General features: G+C 50.3%; 1 protein-coding gene across 1 annotated transcript; it reads right to left on the bottom strand.

Annotated features, from left to right (window-relative positions):
* On the bottom strand, positions 1 to 26,944 carry DGAT2 (diacylglycerol O-acyltransferase 2). The gene is made up of 8 exons (XM_080912213.1): positions 26,628 to 26,944; positions 13,965 to 14,093; positions 9,396 to 9,503; positions 8,972 to 9,042; positions 4,511 to 4,715; positions 3,871 to 4,045; positions 2,880 to 3,082; positions 1 to 1,045 (listed from the first exon to the last, which is right to left on the bottom strand). The coding sequence occupies exons 1-8, from the start codon at positions 26,746 to 26,748 to the stop codon at positions 891 to 893; spliced, it is 1,167 nt and encodes a 388-aa protein (XP_080768339.1). The 5' UTR covers positions 26,749 to 26,944; the 3' UTR covers positions 1 to 890.
* Between the last annotated feature and the right edge of the window lie 806 nt (positions 26,945 to 27,750).

The following is a 27,750-nucleotide window of genomic DNA, read 5'->3' as shown; positions in this document are numbered from 1 at the left end:
GGCTGTTCTTGTTTCCGTTTATTAGTCTAGGAATATACAAAAGTGTGACATGGCACAACAATCTCATGGAGAAAACAGAATTCACAGGAGGGGATGGCTTTCTCCCGACGCCTCATAAAGGCACACATGTGAGGCTCGGTTTAGGGAGGCCTCCTGTCCTGGACCCAGTGTGCTGCACAGGAAGCCAGGCACCTCTGTGAAGAAGGCGTTTCCTCACAGCAGAGATCAGGTGGCCGGGAGAACATGCTCCACAGCAACACTGAGCTGTGTCCACGATGCCAGGCTCCAGAGTAAAGCCAACCAACAGCAGCATCGAGATTACCCAGCACGGCACCTGTGGGACAGCCTTGTCCCTAGCACAGTATACAGGAGGCCAGGGTAGGCTCAGATTGAAGAGGGGTAGGGCAAGGACCAGAGGAGACTCAAGCTGGGCATTCCCGATGGCATCTACCACCCTCAACTATGCCCTCTCATGCTCCCCTAGGTAAGAAGGACCCGATCTGCAGTCACGTGTTTCGGGTTGGAATGGAGGTGTTTTTAAACACAGCCTCTGACTTGAGCATCCCTAGAGCAAAAAGTCACCAAGGGCTGCCCTTCCCAGTTACCAGGGCCAAGTGTCTGTCGTTTGGGGAACGCTAGAAGGGATGGATAGAAACCATCAAGGCTCATAAATGTCAGCCACCACCTTGAGCAGGACACACTAGAAGTGAGCTTAAAATACTGACTCTTCCCTTCTTAAGAAAGATCTAACATTGCAATGGTTTAACAAATTATAATTTCTTTTAAATAACCCACAGACACCCATGACGCTTCCAAATTTACAGAACAAGATGCACTTGAGAACTTGGTAGAAAAGGTCGTCCCCTCCAGGAGCCGCCCCATGGGCTGGGTCAGTTCACCTCCAGCACCTCAGTCTCTGGAAGGCCGAATTTGGTCTTGTGACTGTCGAAGAGCTTCACCAGGGCCTCCGTGTACATGCTGTGGTACAGGTCGATGTCCTTCTGGGTCGGATGCTCCAGCTTGGGAACGGTGATGGGCTCCCCCACTGTAGAAGAGGGAAACAGACGTTGTCACTCACTGTCACTGGGTGCCCAGTGCGACCTGACCCTGTGCTGTGTGCTGACCACACGCTACAGACTTGTCCTTTTGCCCAGACGAGAACACTACAGGCCCGGCAGCGCGGGGATGACCCCACCCGAGAACGTGGCCTCTGAGTGCGGATGAAGCCTAGCTTCACTCTGCCATGAGTTCCATTGCTTTTGTTTCACTCAGGACAAACCCCGCTCTCTCTCTCTCTCAGAGCCTTAGTTTCCCCATCTGCCACCCAACATCTGTCTCAGAGTTCTCCTTGCAAGGATTCTGGGAACAGAACATGTTTGGGCTGCTTTAAGGGCGAGTGGGGGTGGGGGCAGTCCTCACACCATTGCTTTGTCTTATCCTGCTTCATTGTTCAAGCCCAGCCCAGCCCACAGCCCACTCTAACACTTCTCCCAGATGCACACATCCCATCCCCGCCGCCACTCCTTCAGTCCAGGCCACTGAAAACCCCAGCCTGGCCTCCTGGCTTTTGGCCCATCCTAACCTTTGCTTCCCCCTTGACCTAACAGCTCCAGGATCACTTAAAGTAGACACTAGCAAGCCCTCACCCTCAAAGCATCTCTTCACAGCAGGCAGAGATGATGACAGAAAGCCACAACCGGTCAAAAAAAAACCTCATCCTGGGGTGCTCAGCCCTAAGGGGTCTACAATACAACCCCCACACCCAAAGCTGGGGAGCATCTCAGAGGAGGACTGGGAAGTCTGAGAGATTTGGTCTCCTAGAAATGACAGGGAAGATAAACCTATGATGTTTCAACAACATGGTATTTCAACAACTTGGTACCTTAACCGGATCTGAACAATGGCTAGTACAGAAGGGGAACTCATGGGGGTGATGCTCCTAGACTAAGAACTACAAGTAACTAATGGCCCCTGAGATGAAGAATTAGGTCTTCCTCCGACACCAGGAGTCAGCCTGAAACCTTACAGGCAACACTGGAATGGATATATAGTCCCCTGAGCTGCCTCCCATCTGCCCCGCAGTGGCTTCCAATCCTGCACCTGGAGGCTGCCCTGGCTCAAGCCCAGGCCCTCGGACACCCCTGTGAGAAGTACTGCCCTGCACGGAGACAAGCACAGGCCTACCCTCACTACACAGCCACTGCCTGACCTTTGGACACTCCAGTCCTCTCTTCAGAGCCACATGTGCCCATGAGATCTCAGGCTTGTGACCTTAAACACACGCCCACGTGCACGTATACACCCCACAGCCCTGATCGCTGATTTTTCTGTATGCTCTGACTTGTCCAAAAAACAAACATGCACTGCTAGTCTTTCCCCTAGGTCCCGCAGGTCTATGTTTGCTTACTTTTCTTTCTGTTCCTCAAAAGAATCAATACCTTGTTTTTTAGAACTCTTGTTAGGCAGCTTTTATTTGAGCCAGGGTTTCACTGTGTAGCCTTAGCTGGCCCGGAACTTGTTAGGTAGATCAGGCTGGCCCCAAACTTGCAGTAATTCTGCCCCTCCCTACTGGGATTACAGACATGAACTATACCTGCCTCTTCTCCCTCTTTTCTGCTTTGAATTCCCAGCCAGCAGGGCAGATGTCTCCTGGGTGGGCGCACTATTAAGAATAGAGCAGCAGCAGCAACCTAGAGCTTTTCTTCCTACAGCTGCCTGGCCAGTGCTGGAATTAATGCTTTTCCTCACAGTTTGTAGCTGTGGCTCAACCTCCTCACTCCCACATGGGCCCCCATGACAAGGCTGTTATCTAAGCCAGGTGACTTGCCCAGGATCCTGCCACACTCAGGATGACCTTCATCATCCAGGTTAGGACTCACCAACAGTGGTGATGGGCTTGGAGTAAGGCACCAGCCCCCAGGTGTCAGAGGAGAAGAGGCCTCGGCCATGGAAGATGCAGGGGGCGAAACCAATATACTTCTGGAACTTCTTCTGGACCCATCGTCCCCAGGAGCCCTCCTCAAAGATCACCTGCTTGTATACCTCATTCTCTCCGAAGGAATAGGTGGGAACCAGGTCAGCTCTGCAAGAGAGAAGCCCAGGTTAGTCAGGCCCGTCACTGGGTTCCATTCTCACAGTCATCCAACAGGGCCTGGCTCTGCTGTCCAGCCCAACTCAACTTCCTCACATTGTCACGGCCTTAGCACACTAGCTGTCCCTGTTGCCCTCTGCCATTGGTCTGGCCTGACAGAGCACACTGTTGAAACCCAAGAGAAGACTCATGGGGCCTCAGCGACTTGAACCATTGGGTCAGCACATGGAATGCAATGAAAGAGACTCTAAACCTTCAGCTCTGACCCCCAGGTCATAGATCCTCAGTCTTCTCCAGTGGAAAATGGGTACAAGTCTAAGGGATCCTAGAAAGTGACTTTCCTTATCAGAGTTCCCTGGTTTATTAGAAAGATCAGCGTTCCAAGCTGCCAGCTCTTGTCTAAAGGTCACCCTTCCAACAATGCTATCTCCTTCCTCATCTCTTACTCCTCCAGAAAAAAGGTTACTCACACACACCAGGGATCAAACCCAGGGCTTTGCACAAACTAAGTATCCGTTCTACCACTGAGTCTCACAACTCTGACCCCTCAAGTGGTGAACCTTCTCACATAGCATGGCTTCTCAGTCTACCTATAAGTGCCCGGGACAACAGGACACACACACACACACACACACACACACACCCCTTTGCACAAGCTACACCTGAACAAGCCAAGCCATGCAGTGTGGGCAATCCTTTCTTTTCCTTCCTAGGGTCTGGGCACCTCCTTCCCACACCCACTGTCCTGTCTGGGGAAATCCAGACGTGGAGGCACTCACCCATGGCGCAGGGCCAGCTTTACAAAGCCTTTGCGGTTCCGAAGGGTAACTGCGTTCTTGCCAGGCATGGAACTCAGCGACTCAGCCGCACCTCCCACCACGATGATGATGGCATTGCCACTCCCGTTCTTGGAAAGCAAGTAGTCTATGGTGTCTCGGTTGACAGGGCAGATGCCTGGGGTGAGGGGACACACAGTCAGGACCTCTCATGGATGCGTTCCCTATATATATCCTAATATACAAAGATGAAATAGAAATATCTCTAGATATATGGTCCTCCCTACCTAAGCAATTCGCCTTTTCTGATCCTCAGTTTACTTATCTATAAAATGGGGAGGAAGATACAGAGCGGTTTTGAGAAAACAATTCAGCAAGATCTAAAGTCTCGCTGTGAAGTCCAGCACGTGGGGACCATGGCAGCGGTACAGACAATAGGCAGCACAATGGCTGGCCCATGTAAAATGTGGGTGACAGGAAGTCACCCGAGATGTGTCCCAAGGCAGCTCCCAACCTAGAGTATCCCCTGCAGGCTGTCTTCCTACACGGGCCCAGGCAACTCCCGTTCCCTGTGTTGCTGTGATCAATGGGGAGGCTGTCTTGACGGTGGAGCCAAGGGGGAGTAGCTGAGGCGGATCCTTACCTCCAGACATCAGGTACTCCCGAAGTACAGGCATCCGGAAGTTACCAGCTAATGTGGCCAAATAAGGCCTTATGCCAGGGAACTTCTTGCTCACTTCGGTAGCCTCTGTGCTGAAGTTACAGAAGGCACCCAGGCCCATGATGCCATGGGGATGGTATCCAAAGATATAGTTTCTGGTGGTCAGCAGGTTATGTGTCTTTACCAGCTATAAGGAAATCATTTGTTAGAGAAGTACAGGGTATACCCAGAAAGGGGAAGGGACCTGATGTTTCATGCCTCGTTACTAGGCAACTAGGACAGTCAAGACTTTCCAAACCTGTCCTCAGATTCTCATTATTGGAACCCCAGTGCCAGTGATTGGTGACTCGTAGGCTCTGAGTCCCTGGGTGGCTGCTTTTTTCCTTCCTTCCGTCTCCTTATTTCCCAGCCAACGACACTCATTCAACCAGCCTCCTGACTTCCTGCTTCTGGGCTCCTCAGCAGTGACTTCCCTAAAACTCGTCACCAAGCTGGAACACTCAGACCTAACAGGAGCATCCAGCCTTCACTGGGTACAGCCTAGTTCTAGGTTTGGAAAGTAGAGCCATGGCTTCAGGCCTCCCACTAAAAATTCCTTGGAGGTAGGGTCTGCCTGGTTGCTGCACACTAAGACTCTTTAACGATCAAAGGACAAGCCCACCACCCAATCCTTTACTCCAGTGTGACCCAAGGATGACAATGCTGGGTTAGTACAAAGCCATATGACAGCACTCACTCAGATCCTGACCGGGAGACATTTTAAATTATATCCAAATTTCCCCCTCCTAGAATAACACTTTGTCCGTATCTCCAGATAAGGATAAACTTCTAGAAATACAATTCCTGAATTGGAGAGTCTGCCAGATGTTGGTTTGGGGCTGTCCTGTCTCAGCAAAGGGGCACTCACACCATGCCTGTCTAAGCACCTAATGGCATTCCTTCCTGCACTGGCTTGCAGAGTCCTTGGCTATGAACAATTCAAAGACCCAACTTTCCTTTGCTGCAGTTACCGGCACCTCCTAGCTGAGTAAAGACCTTCTGCTCATTGGTGGGGGGGGGGGGGCAGAGGGGAGGAGCTCTGCTAACAGCAGGAAAAGTAGAGGTGGGGACTGAGCAGGGTCAGGTGCTGCTCTGAGCTCTGGAGATGTAGCCTATGTCACTGTGAGCAAGCCTCCCTCTACGTCCTCCCCGTGGGTGACTCATTTCCCCTTTGGCAAGCAGGTTAATGCTGCCTGGAAAAGAACTCTCAGCTGGCTACCAAATAACCAGTGTATAGCTGGCCCTTTAAATAATCCCCTCTCCCCAAGGCTCTTATCTGATAGGACACATGGTTCTTAACGTCCCTGGGTCACTGTACAGGTTAATTAATGGCCTCCATGCAGTACAATGAAGAATAGAGACATTTGATATAGTCTTGATCCTGCTTCCCGTCACACTATCCTTCCCCAAGACTGGACAGAAAGTCTACTCTGCAGAGAGGACGAAGGTCACTGCTGCTGACTGCTCTGTTGGCATGCCTACTGGGTAGCAAAGTCCCAGCCCAATTGGTGCCTATGACAGGCCAGGTAGTGGGTATAAACCTGGGCACATTCCTGGCAGGTCACCCCACACACACCCTGCTCCCCGGACAGGCTTCTCCTACCCTAGCCCCATACAAAGGCACTTGGTCCCAGGGAACAGCAGCAGCCCACCTAGGCTTAGGGCAGGGAATGTCAGCACAGCACCTTGTGAACTTGGAACAGTTCCTCCCCTCTGGGCCTTGGTCTACAACCTATGAAATAGGGCAATTAGACAGATAGCTGATCTGAAGCCCAGGGAGCCTAGTTCCCAAAGGCCATGCCTACCCTTCAGGGAGAAGAATCCCAGGACATGGGTGGGACACTTCCATTACAGGTGGTTATAGTCTGTTATAGTCCAGCAGCTGCTAAAGAGCCAACCCTACCCCTGCCACAAGAGATGCCCTCTGCACCAGCTGGATGGCTTTGGAGAGGGGCGCTCCAGGAAGAGAAATGGAGAGTGGGTACTTAGAGATCCCCATTATATAACCTATGGCAGGAGCTCAGGAAAAAGAGGCGGAACAGGCAAGTCCCACGTAGCTCTAGGGCAGAGTATCAGACCTGACGTAAAGTGGCTAAGGACAAAGGGTAGAGCCTGTCTACACACTGGGTGAGGCCCAGATGCCCTCCCAGGGAGTTCAACAGAAGCCTGTGAGCTCAGTGGGACAGAGAAATGGTGAAAACATGGGCTCATTGGGTCTTTTTAAGATTTATTCATCTATCTGAGACAACAGGATCTCACTCTGTAGCCTAGGGTAGGCTAGAACTTTTCTACGTAGACCAGGCTGGTCTTAAATCCAGCCGCTTCTGCCTAAGATATGTGCCACCAGGCCCCACTAATTTTTATCTTACATGTATGGGTGTTTTACCTGCATGTATGTCTATGTACCATGTATATGCAGTCTTCTCAAAGGCCAGAAGTAGGCACTGAATCCTTTGGAATGAGTCATGGACAGCTATGAGCTGCCATGTAGGTGCTAGGTTGAACCCAGGTTGTCTGATAGAACAGCCAGCCCTCTTAGCCACCTCTTCAGCCCATCATTTGGGTCTTTTGAAGGGGTAGAGGACCCGTTGAAGTAGAACAACCAAATGCTCAGGTCTGACCAACAATCATTAAGTCACTTGCTGTGGGAAGGGAACCACCAGGCTTGCTGAAGACGGCAGGGCAGACCTAGTAGCATCTCCCTCGTGTTAACTCACTTTCCATCACTTAATGGCTCCAACTCACAGTTGAGGCAAATGGTGCTTGGGAAGGCTGAAAGCTAATAGAGTAACACACCACAAGCTCAAGGCCGACTCTCCATCACCATGCCCAAGAGCAGTACCTGACAGGCCCCAACACCAGCAGGTCAGTGAATGGAAGGGCAGAGCAAGGATTCAAACCCTGGGAAGAGGAAATCTTTCAAGCTGTGGAGATGGCTGGGGTCAGGGAGAAGGAGCCTGGATTACATGTCAGAAGGCCTGCTGGACATCTCAGGCAAGGCTTTGGCCCTCTGAGGAGGGAAGCCTAACTTCAGGGAACACAAAGTCCTGGGAATGCCAGCAGTAGGCAGGGCCCTCCTGAGCAGCCTAGGGCCACTCCCACAGAGCATTGCAGAGGAGAAGTGCAGGCCACCTCCATCTCCTGGACATCTCAATGGCTGACTCACAATAACAAAGGCACACCACCCAGTGTCAGGCACAGAACACTTCCACATTCCCATACTGCCTGTTTTCAGTTCTCTGCCTTCTGCTGAGTGGCCTTAGCAGCAAGGGTGTGTCAGGGCTGGGTGCTCAGAGTGCTGGCCAGACAGGTTCCCACTCAATCCTCACAATCAGGGCTGCAAACAAGGTAGGGGTCAGGTGGAACCAAGAAGATGCCAGCATTGTTCCTGTTGGGGACTCAGTTCCACCTCAGAAAAGACAAATGCCCTCAAAAGCAAAGAGCCCTCAAATAGCCAAAGGCACACTAGAAGGAAACTCACAGCAGGAGGCTGTGTCCAGGAAGACTGAGTCCCATCCTGGATGATACAGTGAGCACCTAGACTCCACTGGACTCTGCTGAATGGAGAGGCACTGAGCCACGGTGGGAGGAACCTGGGCTCTGAGGCAGGGCAGCAACTGGAAATCATTCAGCTGCTCACTGGCTTCACCAAACTGCTGTTCTCTAACCTCCAGGTTCCTCTTTGGTGGAAAGGGTAACAGAAGCTTTCTTTCACTTCATACCTCACACAAGTGTTTCTCACAAAGGGCTTATATGCTCATCCTGCCCTTAGTGCCATAAGTCTAGCCCCGCCCTCTAAACTCTTCACCACACCCCCTCAATGGTCTAGCCCCGCCCTCTAAACTCTTCACCACACCCCCTCAATGGTCTAGCCCCGCCCTCTAAACTCTTCACCACATCCCCTCAATGGTCTAGCCCCGCCCTCTAAACACTTAGCCCCACCCTCCAAACACTTCACCTCTCGGGTCACCTCATTTTAAGTTATAACCTCAATCTTCACTTAAGTAGGAGAAGCAATACAAACAAAAGAGAGCAATGCCTGCCTGCTCCTTAATCGCACACACCCTCTGTGTAGAATTATCTTTTAGAACCAAACAAGTCTTGCTTTCCCCAAGAATTGAGCAAGAAGCCAGTTACTACCTTGCCTCTCTTGTCTCCTTGGCTGCCAAGTCCAACCATGGCAACTCTGCCTCTTTATGGCTGAAAATAGTAGTGCTCTGTCTCAAAGGTCTTGATTTCACTTTACCCAGTATACGTCTCGAACAAACTTTTCCTCGGTCTGGCATGAAGTCAGTAGAGTCTGGACAGATAGATGCTCATGGTGGGAGACCCTAAGCAGTTCAACCCAACACAGTCACTGTTCACATTCCCCTGACCTCCCAAGACAGCACAGCATGTTTTTACCTGGATGGGAAAGTAGTCTCGGAAATAGCGCCATACGGCCCAGTTGCGCACCCACTGTGATCTCCTGCCACCTTCCAGAAAACAAAACAGTGTTGGGAAGGAGTAGGCACCGAGGGGCATTTGAGCAATACAGGTGAGGCGAGACAGAGCTGGTATGAACCCCTGAGGGATGTGTCTACCGGCCCACATAGGATTTCTGTACCTGCCCAGTGGGCCCCTTCCCACATACATTCCCTCCGCCATCCCTTAAGGTGAGCTCTGTGACACAGAAGGAGCTTTGAATCACCCACCCCAAACCATACACAGCCTAGCCCAGGTCTTTCACAAAGGAGGTGTTCCATAAAAAGAGGCAGCAGCTAGGAGGAGCATGCGCAGAACGTGCTAGGGTGCAGGATGAACACAGGTGGGAGACGCAGACGTTTACCTTTCTTGGGCGTGTTCCAGTCAAATGCCAGCCAGGTGAAGTAGAGCACAGCTATGAGCCAGCAGTCAGTGCAGAAGGTGTACATGAGGATTACACTACAGGCCACTCCTGTGGGGAGCAGAGGACAACAGGTCAGGCGCCCAGGCCTCCTGGCTGGGGCAAGGCTTCCCCTTGGAAGGGATGATGTTTCCCAGGGTACCAATCTAGGCAGAGGTTCCAGATGCCCCAACAGTAGGAGTGGTGGCTGGGTGGCTCAGTGAGGAGGCGCAGAACCAGCACAGGCCTCACTTAAGACTCTGGTGAGTCCCAGTGCTAGAGGCACCAGGCTTGAGTCGGATCGGCAATACAGGGAGACCTCAGCTTCTTGTGAAGCAGCAGTTGGTAATGTCTCTGCCTTGCATGGCCCCTTAGCCAATATCTATCAAGGAGATGGGCTAAGCCACTGAGTCACTAAAGCGGGGTGGCTTTTATTCTGTTTTAGATGACAACTTGGCAGGAGTGACTTGCCCATGCTTACCCAGAGGAGAGCCAGGCTTAAACTCAGACTTTGAAGTCCATGATCCATACTCAACCTTAGAAGTTCCAAAGGTGACAAATCTCAGATTGTGACGGGGGATGGGGGTGGGGGTGAAGGACTGTTGTCACAGGAGAGCTGACCCCTTTACACTGAAGGCTAGGCAGCCCCAGGCCAGAGCCAGAGCCCACCAGGCTCCCTCTCCCCCAACACTTAAGATTCTCCTAGAACACCTGTTTGTGGTCTCCCTACTTTGGACATGCTGTCAGGCCATGAAGCTGAATGGCCTGGCCCAGAGGAAGAGCCAGTATCTCACGGCCACTCCTAGACTTCTCGTCCCTTTTTTTTGTCCAGTCAGTCTTTAAGCCCTCATCAGATCTTTGTTCCTCCAGAGTGCTCCGCAGCCAACAGAGAGCTCCTCAGCATCAAACTACCCCGCCATCCAATCTCTTGCCTCTAAATCCTCCACACTGGGTGGGGGTAGAACTCAGTTTTCATGGGCCTTTTCCATCTACAATGTTAAGCCTGTTTGAGAGTAGTTTCCATGAGAAAAAAATAAATCTAGATGCAGATCTCTGTGAACCTCAGAACAGGGAAATTGTGGTTCTTACCCTCTTCCTCCCGAGCTTTCCCTGGGAGAACTAAAACTAGACTACGGTTTCTGGAGAACCAGCATGTGGTTTCTGAGAACAGTTTAGCAGTGGTGCACATAGGAGGTTGAGCCTTGGGAAGCATCTGCAGCCCCCACACCCTGTTGAGGATGATGTGGGTCCTGAGGCAGCTGGGAAGAGTCCTGCTAATATTTAGGCTGCATATAATACACCGTTCCAACAGACAGTCTGCCTCTAGCCCCCTTCCTTGGTCCCAGAAAAAGGTTCCTCCAGCACCGGCCTCTGCACGTGTCCAAAGCAAAGAAAGGCTCAGTTCATTCCAGAGGCCAGGCCAGGCTCACAGCATTCAGAAAGGGTGTAGTGAGAACATCCTGAAGCCCTGGCTGCTGGGAGGCCACTTGCTATGGGAACAAAAGTTATCACTTCACACTGGTCCCTTCTGCATGAGTAAGTGACAGAAACCAAAGTTGGTTAATTCCAGTCCTGGCTCACCGCTGGGCTGCCCCCACCCTCAAGGAATGTGCATTTTCTCTCACCACCTGCCTGTCCAACAGAGCTAAGTCCACGAGGAAAACTCTGGAGCTAGATCAAGGTGAGGTTATCTCTCCAGCCCCAGCCATCAATACAGAAAGGTTTTTAAGTAAAAAGCATGAGTTAACTGCTGGGCATAGTGGCACACAACTTTATTTCCAGCTCTCTGGAGGCAAAGGAAGAAGGCCAGCCTGGAATACACACACATACACACACACACACACACACACACACACACACACACACACACCAGTTAGGACTACATAATGAGATCCTGTATCCAAAGACCTTACAGAGGGATGCTTGGGAAGACTATGAGCTAGCCCATAAAATGGTCTCCCTTTTGGCGAACCTACAGCAGCTGCCTGTACCATGTCCTCAGGCCAATGCCACTGGGCCCAGGACCTGTCAGCACAGCAACTGTTCCACACAGAGACTGCTCAAAATAGCCTGCATACATGCCTTCCTGTACACAGCAGTCATAAGCAACTCGACTGCAGAGCTCTGGCCCCAGCTGGCAGTACAGGGCAGTGTGTGGATGCTCTTCAGTAAGAACCACAGCATCAGGGCTGTGGAGGGCAGGGCTCCAGGGCCAAGCAGACTCGGTGACTTGGCCCTGCCATGTACTGGCCACTGCCCACATCTGACCCTTTACTTTCTTTTAGAGAGTTGGCAAAATAAAATGACATGATGGTAGAATTTAACACATGACCTGGAATAGACTTGTTTGGGGGAACAAAGTGACATCTAAGTTCTCTACTGAATTCACATGGAAATTTAGTATTTCCTTTACTAAATCACAGAGGTATTGGCAGAGCCTGTTGACATGATACCTACCGACGATGGGGGTGTGTTCATATCAAATTATAGCAGACTCAGCAATCATGGTGATAGCCCATTTATTACTACTTAAGATTAGTAATCATTATAGCTGCTGCTACTTTCTAACTCAACACATTACTAAATATCCAACTGGTTTCAAATGTTTATACATTTATATTCCAGCACTATTAGCTCTTTTAAAACTCAATGTACTTTATTTATACAGTTAAAAGAACCAAGAAGGCCCACAAGCTTTCTCCAGAATGGCACATTATAAAAACAAAACAAAAAACTGTTTAAGAGAAACATGAAGGGGAGCCATTGCAGCCACACAGTAGAGTAGGCCTCTGCCAGCAAGTCTGGGGCACAGAGGGAGTGGCTGTGACTGCTCATGTAGTAATTAACAGCAGCTTAAGCAGGCCTGATTATCTGCCCAGGTCTATCTAGCTCTCAACTACACCAACCAGCATGTTGGAAAGACACGCTGGGCCAGTTTCTGGGCTGTGGCTGGGCCTCACAGATCATTAACCTACAGCTTGGGGCCAGTCCCTAGTCCCTAGCACATGCTCTCTGGGCTAGGATTGCACAATTTACTCAGTGCTCTACAGCTAAGCTCTGACCCACTAAGACAAGTGGTCACATCTAGTGCAAACAGAGACAACAGGAGCTGGCAAAGCAGACTAGGAGAGGACTAAGGGACTGAATTCGTGTCTTGCCTCCTGTTTTCTTCTGTAGCTCTGGACAAGGCTCTGTCCCCACTAGGTTTTCCCTTCCTGTCTGAACAAAGGGCTTTCAACCCTTATCTTCAACCCCCATAATGTCAACAGAGGTATAGGAGGTGAGCAGCAGCACCCTCACATTGGAGGGGAGAGTGCTTGTTCTGAGAGCTCAAGAAGCCTCAAGGGCTGGAGAGAAACTAACCTGTGCTGATGAGAGTGCACTGTCTCCTCTGCCCTGCCATTCTAACCAGGGGCTGAAAGCAAACCACACTCAGGGTCTGTGTATCATGACCTGTCACTAGAGCTCTACATGTCCACAGCCTCACACTGCAATAGGAACTTGGCACGTGCAGGATTTGTTCCCTTCAGTCTACACTGTGGGCTGTGGCTGCTTCAAGGACAGCTGCTCTCTATCTATCATCTGGATGTCTGCTGAGCTCCTGCGTCCTGGGCAGCTTGAAGAGAGAGCGCCTGGAGGCCTGGCTACAAGAGCTAGACATGTGGTGCTCTGCAGCAGGTCTGTCCCATGTGCTCAGAAACTAACCTGTGCTAAGGACAAAAGGGCTGGGCATGAAGAGAAGGTCCCAGATGATTCTAGCTGGCGGGCACTGAAGCACTAGCCAGTTTGCACAAATAGCGTCACAAAGCCACTGCAGGCAGGGGAGTAGCTGTGGAGTATATTCAAAGGGGATTCAGTCTGGCACTGGGATCTTGAAACACTTTACTACCGAATCCGTGCAATGGGACCACCAGCAAGCTCTGGGAAGGGGCTTTCAACCCTCATCTTCAATCCCCATAATGTCTACAAAGGTTTATGAGTGCTTGTCCTGAGAGCTCAAGAAGCTTATGTAAGGGCTGGAGAGATGGCTCAGCGGCTAAGAGCACTGACTGCTCTTCCAGAGGTCCTGAGTTCAAATCCCAGCAACCATGGTGGCTCACAACCATCTGTAATAGGATCGATCTGATGCCCTCTTCTGATGTGTCAAGACAGCAACAGTATATTTATATATAATAAATAAACCTTAAAAATAATTTTAAAAAGGCCTATTGTCTGGAGTAGGTCTCGAACCTGGCAATACATGCTCTAAGGCAAAGCAACACACATGCTCTTTGCTGGCAGACAAGGTGGGACTGACTGTAAGAAGGGCACAAGCTTCAGCCATCCCAAAGAAACAGAGTCAAGTGAGTCGAGCAAGTTAAGCTACAAAATAACGCCATACCCTATGGATGGATTAAGGCTTCCAGCATACCTAATGGTGGAATGTTTGACGGAAAACATGGGAGTGAGTGGAAAGAGGCTGGGAAAGATGATCTCACTGGATGCAACCATGTCGACCCCAGCCTCATTCACCACCACCCTAGGTGAGCTTACCTAGCACCAGGAAGGATAGGACCCACTGTAGTACTGAGATGACCTGTAGCTGTTTTTCCACCTTGGATCTGTTGAGCCAGGTGACAGAGAAGATGTCTTGGAGGGCCGAAAGGATGCTGGAGCCAGTGCCTGCAGAAGAAGATGCTCATTTGTTAGAAGCCTGCTCTCTACCCTCCTAAACCTCAATGTAACACCCCTTCCACAGATGCCTTGCTGGATGGGTGAATGTGGGCCACAGAATCAGAAATAACTGAGCCCTCACTCGGCCACCAAATGGCTGCTTTACTACCTTTCCCGTATCAGAGTTTCTACATAGGAAACAAGGGGATGTGGTATTGGGAAATCTAAGAGCTAGCCCTGGACTGAGGCCATCTATAGGAGGCCAGATCTCTTCAATCTCCTATGCCTCAAACACATAACTTCCTTTATCTGGGTCTAGTACAAATATTTGATCTTTGATATATCTGTGGCCAAGGACAAAAGTTCAACAACATCCAATTTGCAATATTTTGTTTTGATTTTTGTCCAAGTGCACTTTGAGCATCCCAGATCCCTGCCCCACTCCCTTTATTCTAAACACACTTCTTTCCATGAAGTTGACTCTCATTCCCACCCCAACAACCAATCCCATGCTAGCAGCTTAAGAGGGATTTACATTCATCCTCACTGTAGCACCCAAAGCTTGGGGCTTAGGTGGGTCCGGGGGTATCTTACTTCCCCTAAAGTACACTGCAGATAAAACCCAAGCTGGCATTTGGAGTGGAGTTTAAGCAAAGACACACGGGACACAGGGAAGCGCCTGATCTAGGGCTATGTCTGTTTGCTTCCAAGCAAGTGCCAAGGATGCAAATCAGGACAAAATGTGCTCAGTTAATTGGCTCTATAGTTGTAGACCCAGGATGACCCCTGGATTCCAACAGCTGACAGGTAGTGTGGCCAGGAAACCTGGTACCTACAGGAGAGGTGGCACTAAAGAGTTTGGGTGAGGCCCCAAGATGACTCATTTCTAGACAAAGAGAAGCCACTTCACTGAGCCCAGCTTTGTCCCTTTGTCACTCATCTTCACTGAATGCCTACTGTGTGCCACCCAAACACTCCTCCCTAACTGCCCACTGCCCAGGGCCCAGGACAGATGCCTGCCAGTCTTGACCTTGAGTGTCTCCTGACCATTTACCCTGGCTACATGCTGGGAACAAGGAGAAAGGGATCTAAGGGCTCACATTTGAATCTTTGCTCTGTCAAAATTGATAGCAGAAAGGTCACCGCCAAGCTCAGAAAGAAATATAACCTCTCTCAGCTGAAAGCTCAGTCTCTCTGACTTTCAGGCATAAGTAGGAAATGCCAGACATGCCAGTCCTTTCACCTCCTGAACTAATAAACCAGATGAAGAGGGCTTGGCACTGCAGAGGCAAACTCCTGGTTCCCGTTAATGTGACCCCAGGGACTAGTATAGGATTCAGTGCTGATGATGGTCACATACTGGGTATTCAATGATATCCAGTGCTCCTCAGGAATGGTGGGGCAAAGGCACCACCATTGGTGGTTGGATCCCACAGCCATTCCAGAGAGTTGCTGTATTGCCCCTTCACCTCGTTTGTAAATCCATATCTTAGACCCTTTCTCTCTTGGGTCCTTTCCCTCCACAAGACCTGCTCCTTAGGTTTCATCCTGAGCCCTAAAACGATCATGCATTTACAGCATCCAGAGTTACCAGGTAGAATAAGAACCCAGGATTCCTGTCTCCATTCAGGGCACATTATCCTCTTTCAATATAGCACCCAATGAACGCAGAGAACTCTGACCATTGGACATATCAAGTTCAAGGGTGGACCAAACTCAGTGCTTGGTACATCAGCTCAATTATATCTTATGACCTTCCCTGGACTATATATGGAGACAAGTCTCAAGCATGTGTATAAGAGGAACGAACCTCCACAATATAGTCTTAAACTCATGACGAAAGGCTGTTTGGCTACATCACTGTCAGCAACAATGGCGGTGAAGGCTAAGGGTAGGTGCCCATTGGGTAAACCAGGTACCCTACTGGCAGGAAGACAAAAGGTGCTGTAGCAATGTCTTGTCCTAAGCATGGCCTAAGGACACATCATATCACCTATGAGGTTAGAAATGCTAGGGTCCACTGAGTCAATTCTGCAGTGGACAATACCCCAAGTGCTAAATTTGAGAAATAACTAGAGCCATTTAAGTCTAACATGGAGTAAGACCCCGGGGTCAGCCTTCTGCTAGAGAGGAAATGAGTGCATGACAAATCCCTTCTGTTATCAGCTCCCCCACTACACTAGAGTTGAAGAGTGTTTAAGGAAGGGCACATAGGGCATAGGAAGACACCTTGAGCCTGCTGGAGAGTGAGGCCCAGGCCTGAACCCCTCACCCTACACTGGCAGGCCTTGTATTTCAGTCAGCACTCAACTTGGGGGAGGCATTTAGAAACCTTACTGGTTATATGCCCCACCCAAAACTGAGAAAACATAAAACACACACAAAGTCCTAAGTCCCCCCTAATCTTTTGAAACTGCTTACAAAATGTACATTTTGTTCAGCCCTCATCCCACTATACAGACAACACCAAGGGCCTGAGAGACTCTGCAGGCCCCTCTCTAAGCCGACCAGAGTCCATCCTGCTTTCATCCTGCCTCACTGGACCAACCACCTACTGCCTGCCCTGCCAGCAAAACAGGAATGTAGTCCAGGGAAGACCAGCTGCATTTCTGCGAGAAATGGCAGATGTCCGGAAAGGTTGAGGGTAGAACACAGCTCCACGTTCCTCAGATGCACTCCCACAATCCCACTTGCCTGGCCTGTCTAAAGTCCAGGTGCCTAGGAGACAGTGATTGCCCCCTTAGAGGTAACACAGTATGCTTCCCTGATGGAGAGGGGCCATTTGTCCTCCGAGGAGGTGCAATCTGTTCTTCCCTGGGGACCACCCAAGCCTAGAACCTGACAGAGGCTTTCTAACCACCCCTGGAGCTTTCCTGTCTGACAGTGAAGTAGGGAGAGAGCAACAGGGGATGAAGCAGGAAGTTCCCCCATCCCCCACACTATCTTCCTTTGCAAAGGACATAGTTCAAGTTGATTATCACATTGAGACAGATGCTGCGTGAGGCCAGGTCAGTTCCAATCCACATCTGGGTTCCTAGTGCCCTGACAGGGCCTGGCTAGTATGAGAGAAAGATGCTCAACTCTGGCCATCCAGGACCCTAAGGCTCCTTCTGTGCAGGGCAGAACAGCAAGAACCGGTACCCGAGGAGCTCCTAAAGCTTGGAATCCTGGGGGTCGGTCTATCTATCATCATCACCCCATGGAGTGCTGATCATGGCCAGGGCCCAATGCTGCTTCCCCTGGGGGGAAGCCAGAGGATACTGGGAAGTAATGGAAATTAATCAGGGTAGATCAGGAAGAGTTTCAAGCTCTTTTCTCGTGCATTTTTATGCGTTACCAATCAGCTTTGGTTTTGCTGAGTTTCAGCAGCCCAGGACGGCCTCAAACTTGCACTTCTGCTGCAGCTCCCTGAGTGCGGATTTGACAGGCAGGCTACAGAAGGCGTCTTAAAGAGCGGAGAGGCAGCACACCTTAGGGTTCTTGTCCCATCTGCACCAATTCCTGTGTCAGCTTGGTCAGGTGACTTTCCCTCTAAAATGGAGTGAGTTAGATCAAGCTCATGGTCCCCGGTGTCCACCTCCTGGCCAGAATGTGAGCCCTCAAGTTCACCAGCTTGCAGTAGCCCTGGGAAGATCACTTGGAGAACCAGGAAGTGAGGGCTCCCTTGTACACCCCCAGGGAATAACCAGCCCTTGCCATCTGGTTGTTAACACTTCCCCTTCTCCAGCTTGGTTGGCAGAAGTCCAGCTGGTGAGGAAGCTACAATCAAGTGCCACCACCTCCACACCCAGCCTGTTTGACTTGGAGGTAGGGTGGTAAGAGTCTCAGCATCTGACCAGATCCAGCTTCCTCATCCCAAGCCTGCCTGGGCACACCCACTCTTCTCTGCTCTTACACACCTCTACTCACAGTTAGTTACTCGGCCACCCACCTCCATCAGTGACCTGTGAGTGCCAAGACTGGACCTGACTCATCTGTGTGTGTAGAGCCTCACACAGGGTCGTGGTGGGGGATGAGGGAGGCAGTATAAAGCTCTGCTGTATGCCTGGACAAATCTAACATGGCTGGCCCTAGAGGAGGCTGGATGCCCAATTACACCGGGCTGCCTTCAAGAACCCAAGCCAGCCCTGCTATGAAAATGCTGAGCCTCTCCTGCCGTCTCCAAGCACAGCACAGATTCCCTGACTTATGAAGGGAACAGAACCTCCCCCTTGTAAACATTGCTTTTCACAGAAGAGATAACACACACACACACATATATATATATATATATACACACATATATATACATACATATATACATACATACACACACACACACACACATATATATACACACATATATATACATACATATATACATACATACACACACATATATATACACACATATATATACATACATATATACATACATACACACACACACACACACACACACACACACACACATATATATATATAGGCTCCTACAGGCCACTCAGGAGGCTGATCCCTGCACACAGCTCACGTACTACTCTGTGCCTGGAGGACAGAGGGATGGGATTGCCAGAGTCCAGAGCAGATGTCTTACCACCCTATGCCATGGCACTGTCTCATAGCACTCCTTAGGAGGGCACAAGACAAGGAGGAAATCAGCATGATGAAACCTGCAGAGATTAGCCTCATGGAGAGCATAGGAAGCCAGACTCAGGGCAGGTGTCTGGACTCCAAGACCCTTCAAACACTTGAACAATGGCATGGTACAGAGGGGCGGGCGGGTTCCCCTACTAAACATGACAAGTCTACGCCCAAACCCCAAGGTAACACCTGGATGAGAAGGGCTGTCCCCTCTGCCTACACTGTGCCTCACTGTCATGGGGACAGTTCTGTGCAGACTGGCTGTGCAAGAAGGGAGAACCCCACCCAGTGGCTCCCATAGTCAAGCTCCTGCTGAGGTCATGCCAGCTGCCTGCCATTGGACCCAACAGCCTTGCTCTCGGGGCCCAAGAATGGGAATGATGTGAACTGTGTTAGAACTGTTTCCCCTCATTCAATACCTAATATCAGAGTGAGCAAGGACCGCTTCCCAGGGCCTCCTGGCTTTCTCTCCCCCTTGCCTAAGGGTGGCATAATGCACCTAAGCCCCACTCTGAGGAAGGATCAGCTCTGCCCTGCCTGGCTCTGAGACATGAGTGATTAAAGGTACCTGAGCATAATAACCTCATGCGGTTGTTGGGAAAGATCCAATGAGAAAACGCATGGGAGCTGCTACCAGACCTGATGGGCAGAGTCCCAATCTTGGGACTCCAAGCTGTGCTCTGACCTCATGCAGGGACTATAGCAGGCATACAGGTAACAAATTGTAATTTGTTGTAAGTAACAAATTGTAAATATAGGTAAGGTGCATGTGGCCAGTTAGGCAAGAGAGTTGCTGCTTTCACCTCCCAGTGGAAAGGATATAAATAGCGAGCAGACAGTTTTTCACAGGCCAATGGTGGGACACGATTGTGCTTTAGGAGAAACAATACAGAATGGGCTTTGGAGGAAGGCGAGCAGAGACCGTCGGTGTTAGAACAGCCAAAACAGAGTGGGTTCCAATAAGGTAGGGTCAAGGCACATCATCAACAATCCAGAAAGGTGGAGGTGTCCCAAAGAGAAGCTGAAAACAGAGGATGGCCCAGTCAAAGCAGTATGACAGATAAGACCCAGAAGTATGAGCTGTTAAGAGGCTGTTAAGGATGGGAGTGTTGCTGGGGCATCAGCCCCACCTGTCTGGAAGCTCAAGAACTGATAAGGGGGAGAATGTGCTGTCGGTGGATGTGAGCTATATAGGAAAAGAATTTGGGGTAATGAGTCAGAGCCAGGGGCAGGGGCACACACAGCAGCCGGGAGGCCATGTCCCAGGGCAGCCCCCATGGCTCCTCCAACACCACCACAACAAGAATCTGTGGAGAAGCTGCATCCAGGAGAAGTCCACAGAACTTGAGTGAGGAAAACTGGCCTCCTACCTATACAGGAAATGTGGCTTGGATGAGTCACCGCTTATAGAAGCCTCGGTTTCCCCACCTGTATAGTGGGGCTAATACCTACCTCGGAGAGACTGCTGAGGAAATTAGGTGGGATCATGTTTAGGTGAGAGCGCCATAAAAAGCCAGGATCTACATGAGTGGCGGCTAATTATCAAGTGAGCATTAGCAGCCTTTCCTCGCCTGATGGCGTAACAACACCTGCCACTCCTTAAAGCAATACAAGCCCAGGATTTAATGCTTCTTGCAAATTGCTACCCTCCTTGAGACCCACTGTCCTTAGTTATGACCCAGGGTCCCTATAAGGAACCCAAATAACTTGTGGTAAGAACCAAGCAGAACTGGCCCAGCTATTAGAGCTGGAAAGACCTAGAAAAGTAGAGGCACCAAGGGTCCTGCCCACATTCCCTGGTCCCATGGATGCCACATCTGGGCCTCCTGGACTGGAACTTTACCTTGGTTTGAGGAGGAGAAGCTACTTTTAAGTTGCTCAAAGGACTGCGTACAAGGTGTATGGTTATAGGGGGCTGGGAAGTCAGGAGGCCCAGTCAAGTACCAAAGTGATGTAACTTCTTTGAGGCCAGAGGTGAACTAGCTTGTCCTCTGGGCGGCCTCAGGAAGGTACTTTCGGCCAGAGTCCACACATGTGATGGTGACAGGGCCAACATGGTGGAACTATCAGCTCTGGAGGGTCAGGCCTACTGCAGTCCTACTGTAGTGCTGGTCTCTGCCAATCCATGGTCACAGCACATTGTCCTCTTGCTTCTGAGTCTGGCCAGTTGTTTAACACATACTTTGGGGACCCCTGTCAGACACTGGCTCTTTTGCCAACTGGCCTATCACCCTCCCCTTATCACTGAGGATGGCCTGCCCATGCCAACAGGTTGCCTCTCACTCCTACATTCAAAGTCCTTTAGACTATTAGGTGTGTGTTCATTTGCAAGAACTGTGTCTCACTCTGTCTGGGTTCCTATGACCAGAATGGAGCCATACAAAGAGCAGGTATCTGGTCAATGGCTGAATGCTTGAAAGGGCTGTAATAAATAAAAAGGGCCCAACAAGATCAGAAATAAGTTGACCTGTACTACACAGAAAAGTTTTTTTTCTAAGTGGAAGGGTGGGCTAACCTCAGGGACAACAAGAAGGCTCCAGAGATAAATATACTTCCTAAGGAACCCAAAACAAGAGAACCTTCTGGTTCCTACCTCCCTTCTGCTTCCCAGGCACCTGCCAGAGGTGCTAATTCTTGGACTGCCCACCCTAGACAGGATTTGGGGAGACAAGGTTATAAATGACATACAGAGGGCTTGAAAGGACCAGGCACAGAGGGATGTCCCCAGACTATCCTGGGGGAGGGGGCGCAACAGCTCAGATGAGGTATCAGCCTAACATAAGGAAGTCATGGGGCCCTGTGAATGGCATCTACAAAGAGAGGACCTAAGTTTAAAAGTCTAGTTCAACTGCAGCAGAGACTGAATCCGAAATAACAGAGGCACACAGGAAGCACTAAAAGGCTATGAAATGCTCACCTCTATTACCCCAAACACCAGAAAAAACCCTATTTTACAACCTTCCAACAACGCTAGACAGGGCAGCAAGCTAGCCATTTATCTGGTGAGTTTTTTCCCAAAAAAGATGAACAATCTCCTTTGAGAGCTATTAAGGAAGTCATATGTTCTAAAATAGTGCCTATAGGGAGGGACATTTGGCCCAAAGGGAAGGCCAAATCACCACGGATCCATGCTGTGCTGCTGCGGTGGCGGTACCTGGCCAGGCCATCAAGAGCCCACCACAGGGAGCCCAGTATCCCAGTGGCCTTAGACTTTCTGGGACCCTCCCTCCTCTCTAGGTTACCCTCGAGCACTACATAGGGATAAGAACAAAGCAGATGAGGCCTGAGGTCTTGCCAACTTGGACCTTTTGTACTCTGCTAGAATTCCTAATGGCTTTTTAATCTACAAATGATCTTTCTAATAGAAACACTGGCTCCCACGGGGGTTATTCCAGAGGGTTAGGGTTTAACATATTTAGTTTTTATTTAAATAAGGTAGAGTCCTGGGAGGTAAAGGCAAAAGTAAGTCTTTTAGGATGCCAGGTTCTCAACAGCCAACCAGGACCTCCATAAGAGTGACACGGCCTGCTTTCTCAACCCCCAATTCTCTGACCCAGCACATCCAATTCTGGAGTAGGAGGGGCTGCTATGGCAACACCACCAGCTTGCATGTGCGTCACCAAGGAGTCCCTGGAATAGGTCCTTACGACAATCCATGGGGAGGTACGTTCTTTAGGGCACTTACCCAGGCCCCAAGGAGGATTTTCAAGCCCCATTTTCTGGGATGACACTGAGGGTAAGAATGAGGAAGAGCAGGGGGCCCAGGTCTGGCAACACACTTTACCTGCTGATCTAGAAGGAACCAGAGGGGCTGACATAGCCCTCCTCACCGCACTGAGAAGGCAGAAACAGAACAGTCTTTGCCCTGGCTCAGAACTACCAGCAACTCTGAGAGCAGCCCCTCAGGCTTCCGGCCTGTGGGTTGGCACAAGGGTCTCACAGGCTCAGCACCATAACAGTGGAAATACTTTTACCATACCCCTGTCCATTTCACACAGGAAGGGACTAACAGCAGGAGACAGTGGCTTGCTGAGGCAGAGTCAGGCATGCTGGCTGACACAAATGTTCAGCCACCAGACTGCAAGTTCATACCCAGGAGAGGCTGCTCCGGGAACCAGTCTTCACATATTTTTTTGAAGTAAGCTAGTCTTTGATGATGAAGCCAAGGAAGTATGTCACTTAGGACACCAGGTTCCAAACACCCTGGCTGTCTTGGAACTCAGAGATCCACCTGTCTCTGCCTGAGTGCTGGGATTAAAGGTGTGCACCACCACACCCAGTGTGAAATCTATTTCAAAAGAGGAAAATGAAATCTTCAGAGACAGTAAATCTATCATGTCTCAGCGGGGAGCAGGAATAAAGGCAGGATGGGAATCCTTTGGCCTTCTATCACCTGAAACTATTTGTGGATCATGGTTCACTTGGCTCTACCCACTTAGCACTCAAACCCCCAAGGCAAGATCTTAACCAGACTGAATATCTCTAGGACACTCAGCATATATAAGCAAAGAGTTTTGGGGACAGCTAAGGAATTGCACTACAGCTAAAAACAGGGTTTTCTGCCTAGAGGACCTGGAAGTCCCACTCATGATTCATTTACTCAACAAATATCGCCAGGGCTCCTACCACCTGCCTGCACAGAGTCAGACACTAGAGACACAGACAGAAGAAGACAAATAAGGTTCCTGTCCCCAAGGGCTGACAATTACCCAAAGAATATACACATCATAACTAGGTAATGATAAGGGACAAAACACAAGCTTTGGGAGCTGGTGGAGGTGGTGACAGTCTGGGTGGACATGCCAAGATCTGAGAAGGGTTAGCAAGTACAATGACCCTGAGAGAGAACTACCACAATGTCAGAGTCAGAAAGACCACCAGCGCATGGCATGGTGGCCAGGAGATTGTGAGGTGGTGGGAGGTGTTTGGATAACCTCACAGGTTCTGAGGTCTGAAGTACTGGGGAGAGGTGGGCAATTTATCTAGCCAGACAAAAGTTATGTGGGCTTTTGGTAGCCACCAAGCCTAGGGGAGCTTCCTCAGTAAGCTTGGGAAAGAGACACCACCCCCAACATAGAGCTCGAATCAGCATTCATTTAGCAACTACATGGTACACAGTATGGTCAGCTCTCAGTGTTCCTGTCCCCATACCTCTCTGGCTTAAGGAGCCTGAGAGGCACAGATGGAGGTGAATTAAGGTCTTTTATACCCCTGGACCAGTCCTTCTTGGGGACCTCAAGTTGTTAGTCTGTACCATGAAGGTTGGGCCAGACCCAGCACCATGGGTAACTGTAGTTTGACAATTCAAGTACTTGCTGCTGACTTTAGGAGCAGGAGGGTAGAGAATTTCCATACTCGAAACTGAGTCACATCCCTGCTAATAAAGCATTGCACCTGGCCCTCCTTTCCTGGCCAAGATGAGCCTTTGACAGCAGGAATAACTCAAACGAGGGAAAAGCTGCACGGGGACAAGAGCGAGGTCTTCATTCTGCTATCACAGGACTACAGGACTGTGTCAGATGACTGCCAATCCTCAGTTCCAGAATTACCAACAATCTGGCCACTCAGTTTTACCCTCCACCTAACATATGCCCAGGGGAGGGGATCTCTAGCTCTACCATCTAACAGTCAACAGCTGCTGGGGTTCTTCTATCAAAATCCTGACTGTGATTCCACCGTGTCCTAGACTTTTGGAAGCCACACAATGTCCCAGCTCACAACTGTACTGCCACTACCTCATGCTGGGTCCTGGACTAAACTGAGAATAGCCACAAGCATCCAAGGCCTCTACCATGAGAAAAGGCAGGGATGTAACTGCATCTACCTATTAGCCTCTAAGCGACAGTGTAAGTCAGTCTCTCAGAGATCAGAAAATACCAACATAAGCCAGGAGGGGTGGCTCATGCCTTTAATCCCGGCACTCAGGAGGCAGGCGGGCCGTTCTCAAAGACCAACCTGGTCTAAAGAGTTACAGGACAGCCAGCAATAAAAAACAAAGCAAAACAAAACAAAAACCTGTCTTGAAAAACCACCCCCCAAGCACACACAAATAAAAATAAAAAACAGACTCCCTCTCTTCCAACAAATGCACACTATCCAAGCTTCAACAAAAAATAAGTCCCCAAGTTATCAGTGCAATCTCTCACCCATTATGGAACTTCCCTTCACAGAATCCATGCTCTTTCCACCTTCCCTGAACACTGCCACTCACAGGGTGGTTAGTGGGAACTGATTTGTGGAAGCAAACTAGGCCAGTAGGGAGTGTCTATACGGATCAAGGAGGTAGAAGGAGGCCTCCTGGAGATGTCAAGATAACCTAAAATTTGCCTGAGCACCCTCCCCTACCCCACCTAGTCTTTCACCAAGACAGAACCCAGAGAGCTAAACTGACAAGTTTGCATTTCTTATTAGTCCTTAGTCTATGAGGTAATCACACCCACTTTTTTCCATTGTATTTTCTATGTAGAACAACAACATGGAGGAATTTTTTTTTGCTAGGACAGTGAAGAACTGTTCAATGGCTGATGGAGTACAAATTCTCCTGAGTTAACAAAAAACAAAGCTCTGTTCAAAAACAGAGGAGGCACAGCAGACAGCAAACCCATCCCTTTACCCAGTGACTGAGAATACTTAAAAGTATCAGTACGGGCAAGTCACATCCTTCCCTGTTAAGGGCATCAAAGGGCACATATTCTATGTTCTCAATTTTATAACATGTACTAATAGATGTAACCACTAGATAGCTGATTTACCAGCAATCTTATTCTCTTCCTGATTGCCTATACTTTCAAGACTACCATAATTAGCATGTCCTGGAACTCATCCTGTAAACCAGGCTGGACTCAGACTGGAGATCTGCCTGCTTCTGCCTCCCAAGTGCTGGATTGAACGTGTGTACCGCTGCTGCCCTACTAAGGAAAACTTGGGTAGCATGTTTTTCCTCCCTCAGGTTCTGCAACTTCAGCTAAGCAATGTGGGGTGCTTTGCCTTGTATGGAAAAAGCTGTGGTGATTTGAATTGTATGTCCCTTCCCTCCCCCATTCACTGAAGGCCTAGCTTGAAGGCAGTCTAGAAGAAAAATCAACTTAGGTGGATCAGTGAGTTCAAGGCCAGCCTAGTTTATAGAGTACCAGGACAAACAGAGCTGGTACACGGAGACCAACTAAACAAACGAAAAACCCCACGGTTCTCCCACCCCACTTCTATGTCAGACTCAGGGTTGTGCTGAGAGGGTTTCACAGTCTGGGTTGGCACACAAAAGCCGGGGCAGAGGACAGTTGGGGCACACCTGTTCTAGGAAGGCATGTTCTCCATCCAGTGGCTGTTTCAGGGGATTGCAAAACCCTACTAACCACCCTGCCCCATCCAGTTCCTCCCGCCCGAATCCTGCTCCACCTTGTGAGGTAGAACAGTACTGGGGGCTGGAGAGTGAACTATCGTTAATAACTGAGCTGAGTGGGTGGTGTCGCTCTCATCAGCTGGGGGATGGGAAGTGATGTAACACACGTTGCAACATTGGTGAGTACCGGGATGGAGAATGAACCCAGGCTAGACTAGGATACCAGGTTGGCAGGCTCAAACTGGGTAACCAGACTAGGTAAGCATGAATCTTGCCTCATCCTTAGTCAAAATGACAGGATGCAGAAGAGTCGGGTTCCCCTAAAGAGAAGCCAGTTGTGGTGGCACACCTGCAATCCCAGCAGCAGCCGGGACGCCGAAGCAGAAGGATTGGGAGTTGGAAGCCAGCCTAGGTTACAAGGTGAGACCTTTTAAAAACTGGAAGTAATTGTCTGGGACGCCAACCTGAACTAGCTAGTCGTCTGTCCTGCACAGGGCAGCATGCCTTGGCCATAGTCCCTTCCTGAAAGTCATCTTGCTGTGGGTACCCTCAGGATGAAAGCCCTAGGGATGACTGACACTCACCCCATCGCCCAGACCCCTCGCGTGACAGGGCAGATCCTTTATTCTTGTTCTCGCTGCGGTCAGCTTCAGCCCGACGTTCACCCCGCAGGACCCCGGAGTAGGCGGCGATGAGGGTCTTCATGCTGAAGCCGGTGCACGTCACGGCCGTGCAGAAAGCCGCTTCACACAGCGCCCCTGACCCATGCCCCGGCCGCCGGGGCCAGGGCTTCGCGCTGAGCTCCGGGAGCCGAAGGACAGCGCCCAGGCCGTGGCGGCAGCAGGGTGAGAGGCGGGATAGGCAGCAGCTGCCACCCTAAGCAAGCTGAAAGCCAGCGGAGCGCGGCCACGGCGCTTAGCGCCGCGGCGCGCGCACTTTATAACCTCACAACGGGGCGGGTCCTGACGCTATGGGGCGGGGCAAAAGGGTCCGCCCTCGACTGTACCATGTTCTTGCAGGGGGAAGAGGTTCCCGGGGAGAAGGTATGCACAGAGCCCAGGACGGCAGCATGGCCTAAACCATATGGGACAGAGTTTATAGAGACGAAAAACTCAGGTAGAGTTTCTGTGTATGAAAGAAAGCCTGGTTGTCCCGGCCGCCGCCATGTCCTTCTCCCAAGCCTCTCTCGCAGACATTAGTACGGTCCAGCAGCTGGAACGTGGGCAGGGAATTTGAGCACGTGCGGGACGATCCGGACCGTGAGGGTGCCTGTGTTCTTATTTGGCTGCACTTTCCTTGTCCTGCCGAAGGGCCTGGCCTGCAGTCAGTAGTGCTGAGATTAGTTAGGTTACAGCTGGACTTAAAACAGTTACCCAAGCGCTACAGCCTTTCCTTTTATCGGGAAGAACTTAACAGAGATGGAATCTATCAGGAACAACCTAGAGTGAAGGAGTCTACCACCTGTAATCCTACCACCTGTAATCCTAGCGTTTTTCCCGCCCCCCCACTCTCTCTCTCCCTCCCTCCCTCCCTCTCTCTCTCTCTTTCTCTCTCTCCCTCTCTCTCCCTCTCTCCCCTCTCCCTCTCCCCCCTCCCCTTCCTCCCTCTCTCTTCCTCTCTCCCTGGACCCCTCTCCCTCTGGGTGTGTGCCCTGAGGCACCTAAGGCAGTAAGACCAAGAGTTTGAACCCAGGCCGGCTACATAATG

This window comes from Micromys minutus (genome assembly GCF_963924665.1).
Source record: "Micromys minutus genome assembly, chromosome: 2".
Taxonomy (NCBI): Eukaryota; Metazoa; Chordata; class Mammalia; order Rodentia; family Muridae; genus Micromys; species Micromys minutus.
Note: the sequence above shows the minus strand (reverse complement) of the source record. Positions and strands in the feature narration are given on the sequence as shown.

Excerpts from the sequence above, each read along its gene's own strand:
- DGAT2 (XM_080912213.1), bottom strand. The coding sequence starts at position 26,748 with ATGAAGACCCTCATCGCCGCCTACTCCGGGGTCCTGCGGGGTGAACGT. Across the intron at positions 14,094-26,627 it reads CGAGGGGTCTGGGCGATGGG|GCACTGGCTCCAGCATCCTT; the intron begins GTGAGTGTCAGT and ends CTTCTTCTGCAG. Across the intron at positions 9,043-9,395 it reads CTGGAACACGCCCAAGAAAG|GTGGCAGGAGATCACAGTGG; the intron begins GTAAACGTCTGC and ends GTTTTCTGGAAG.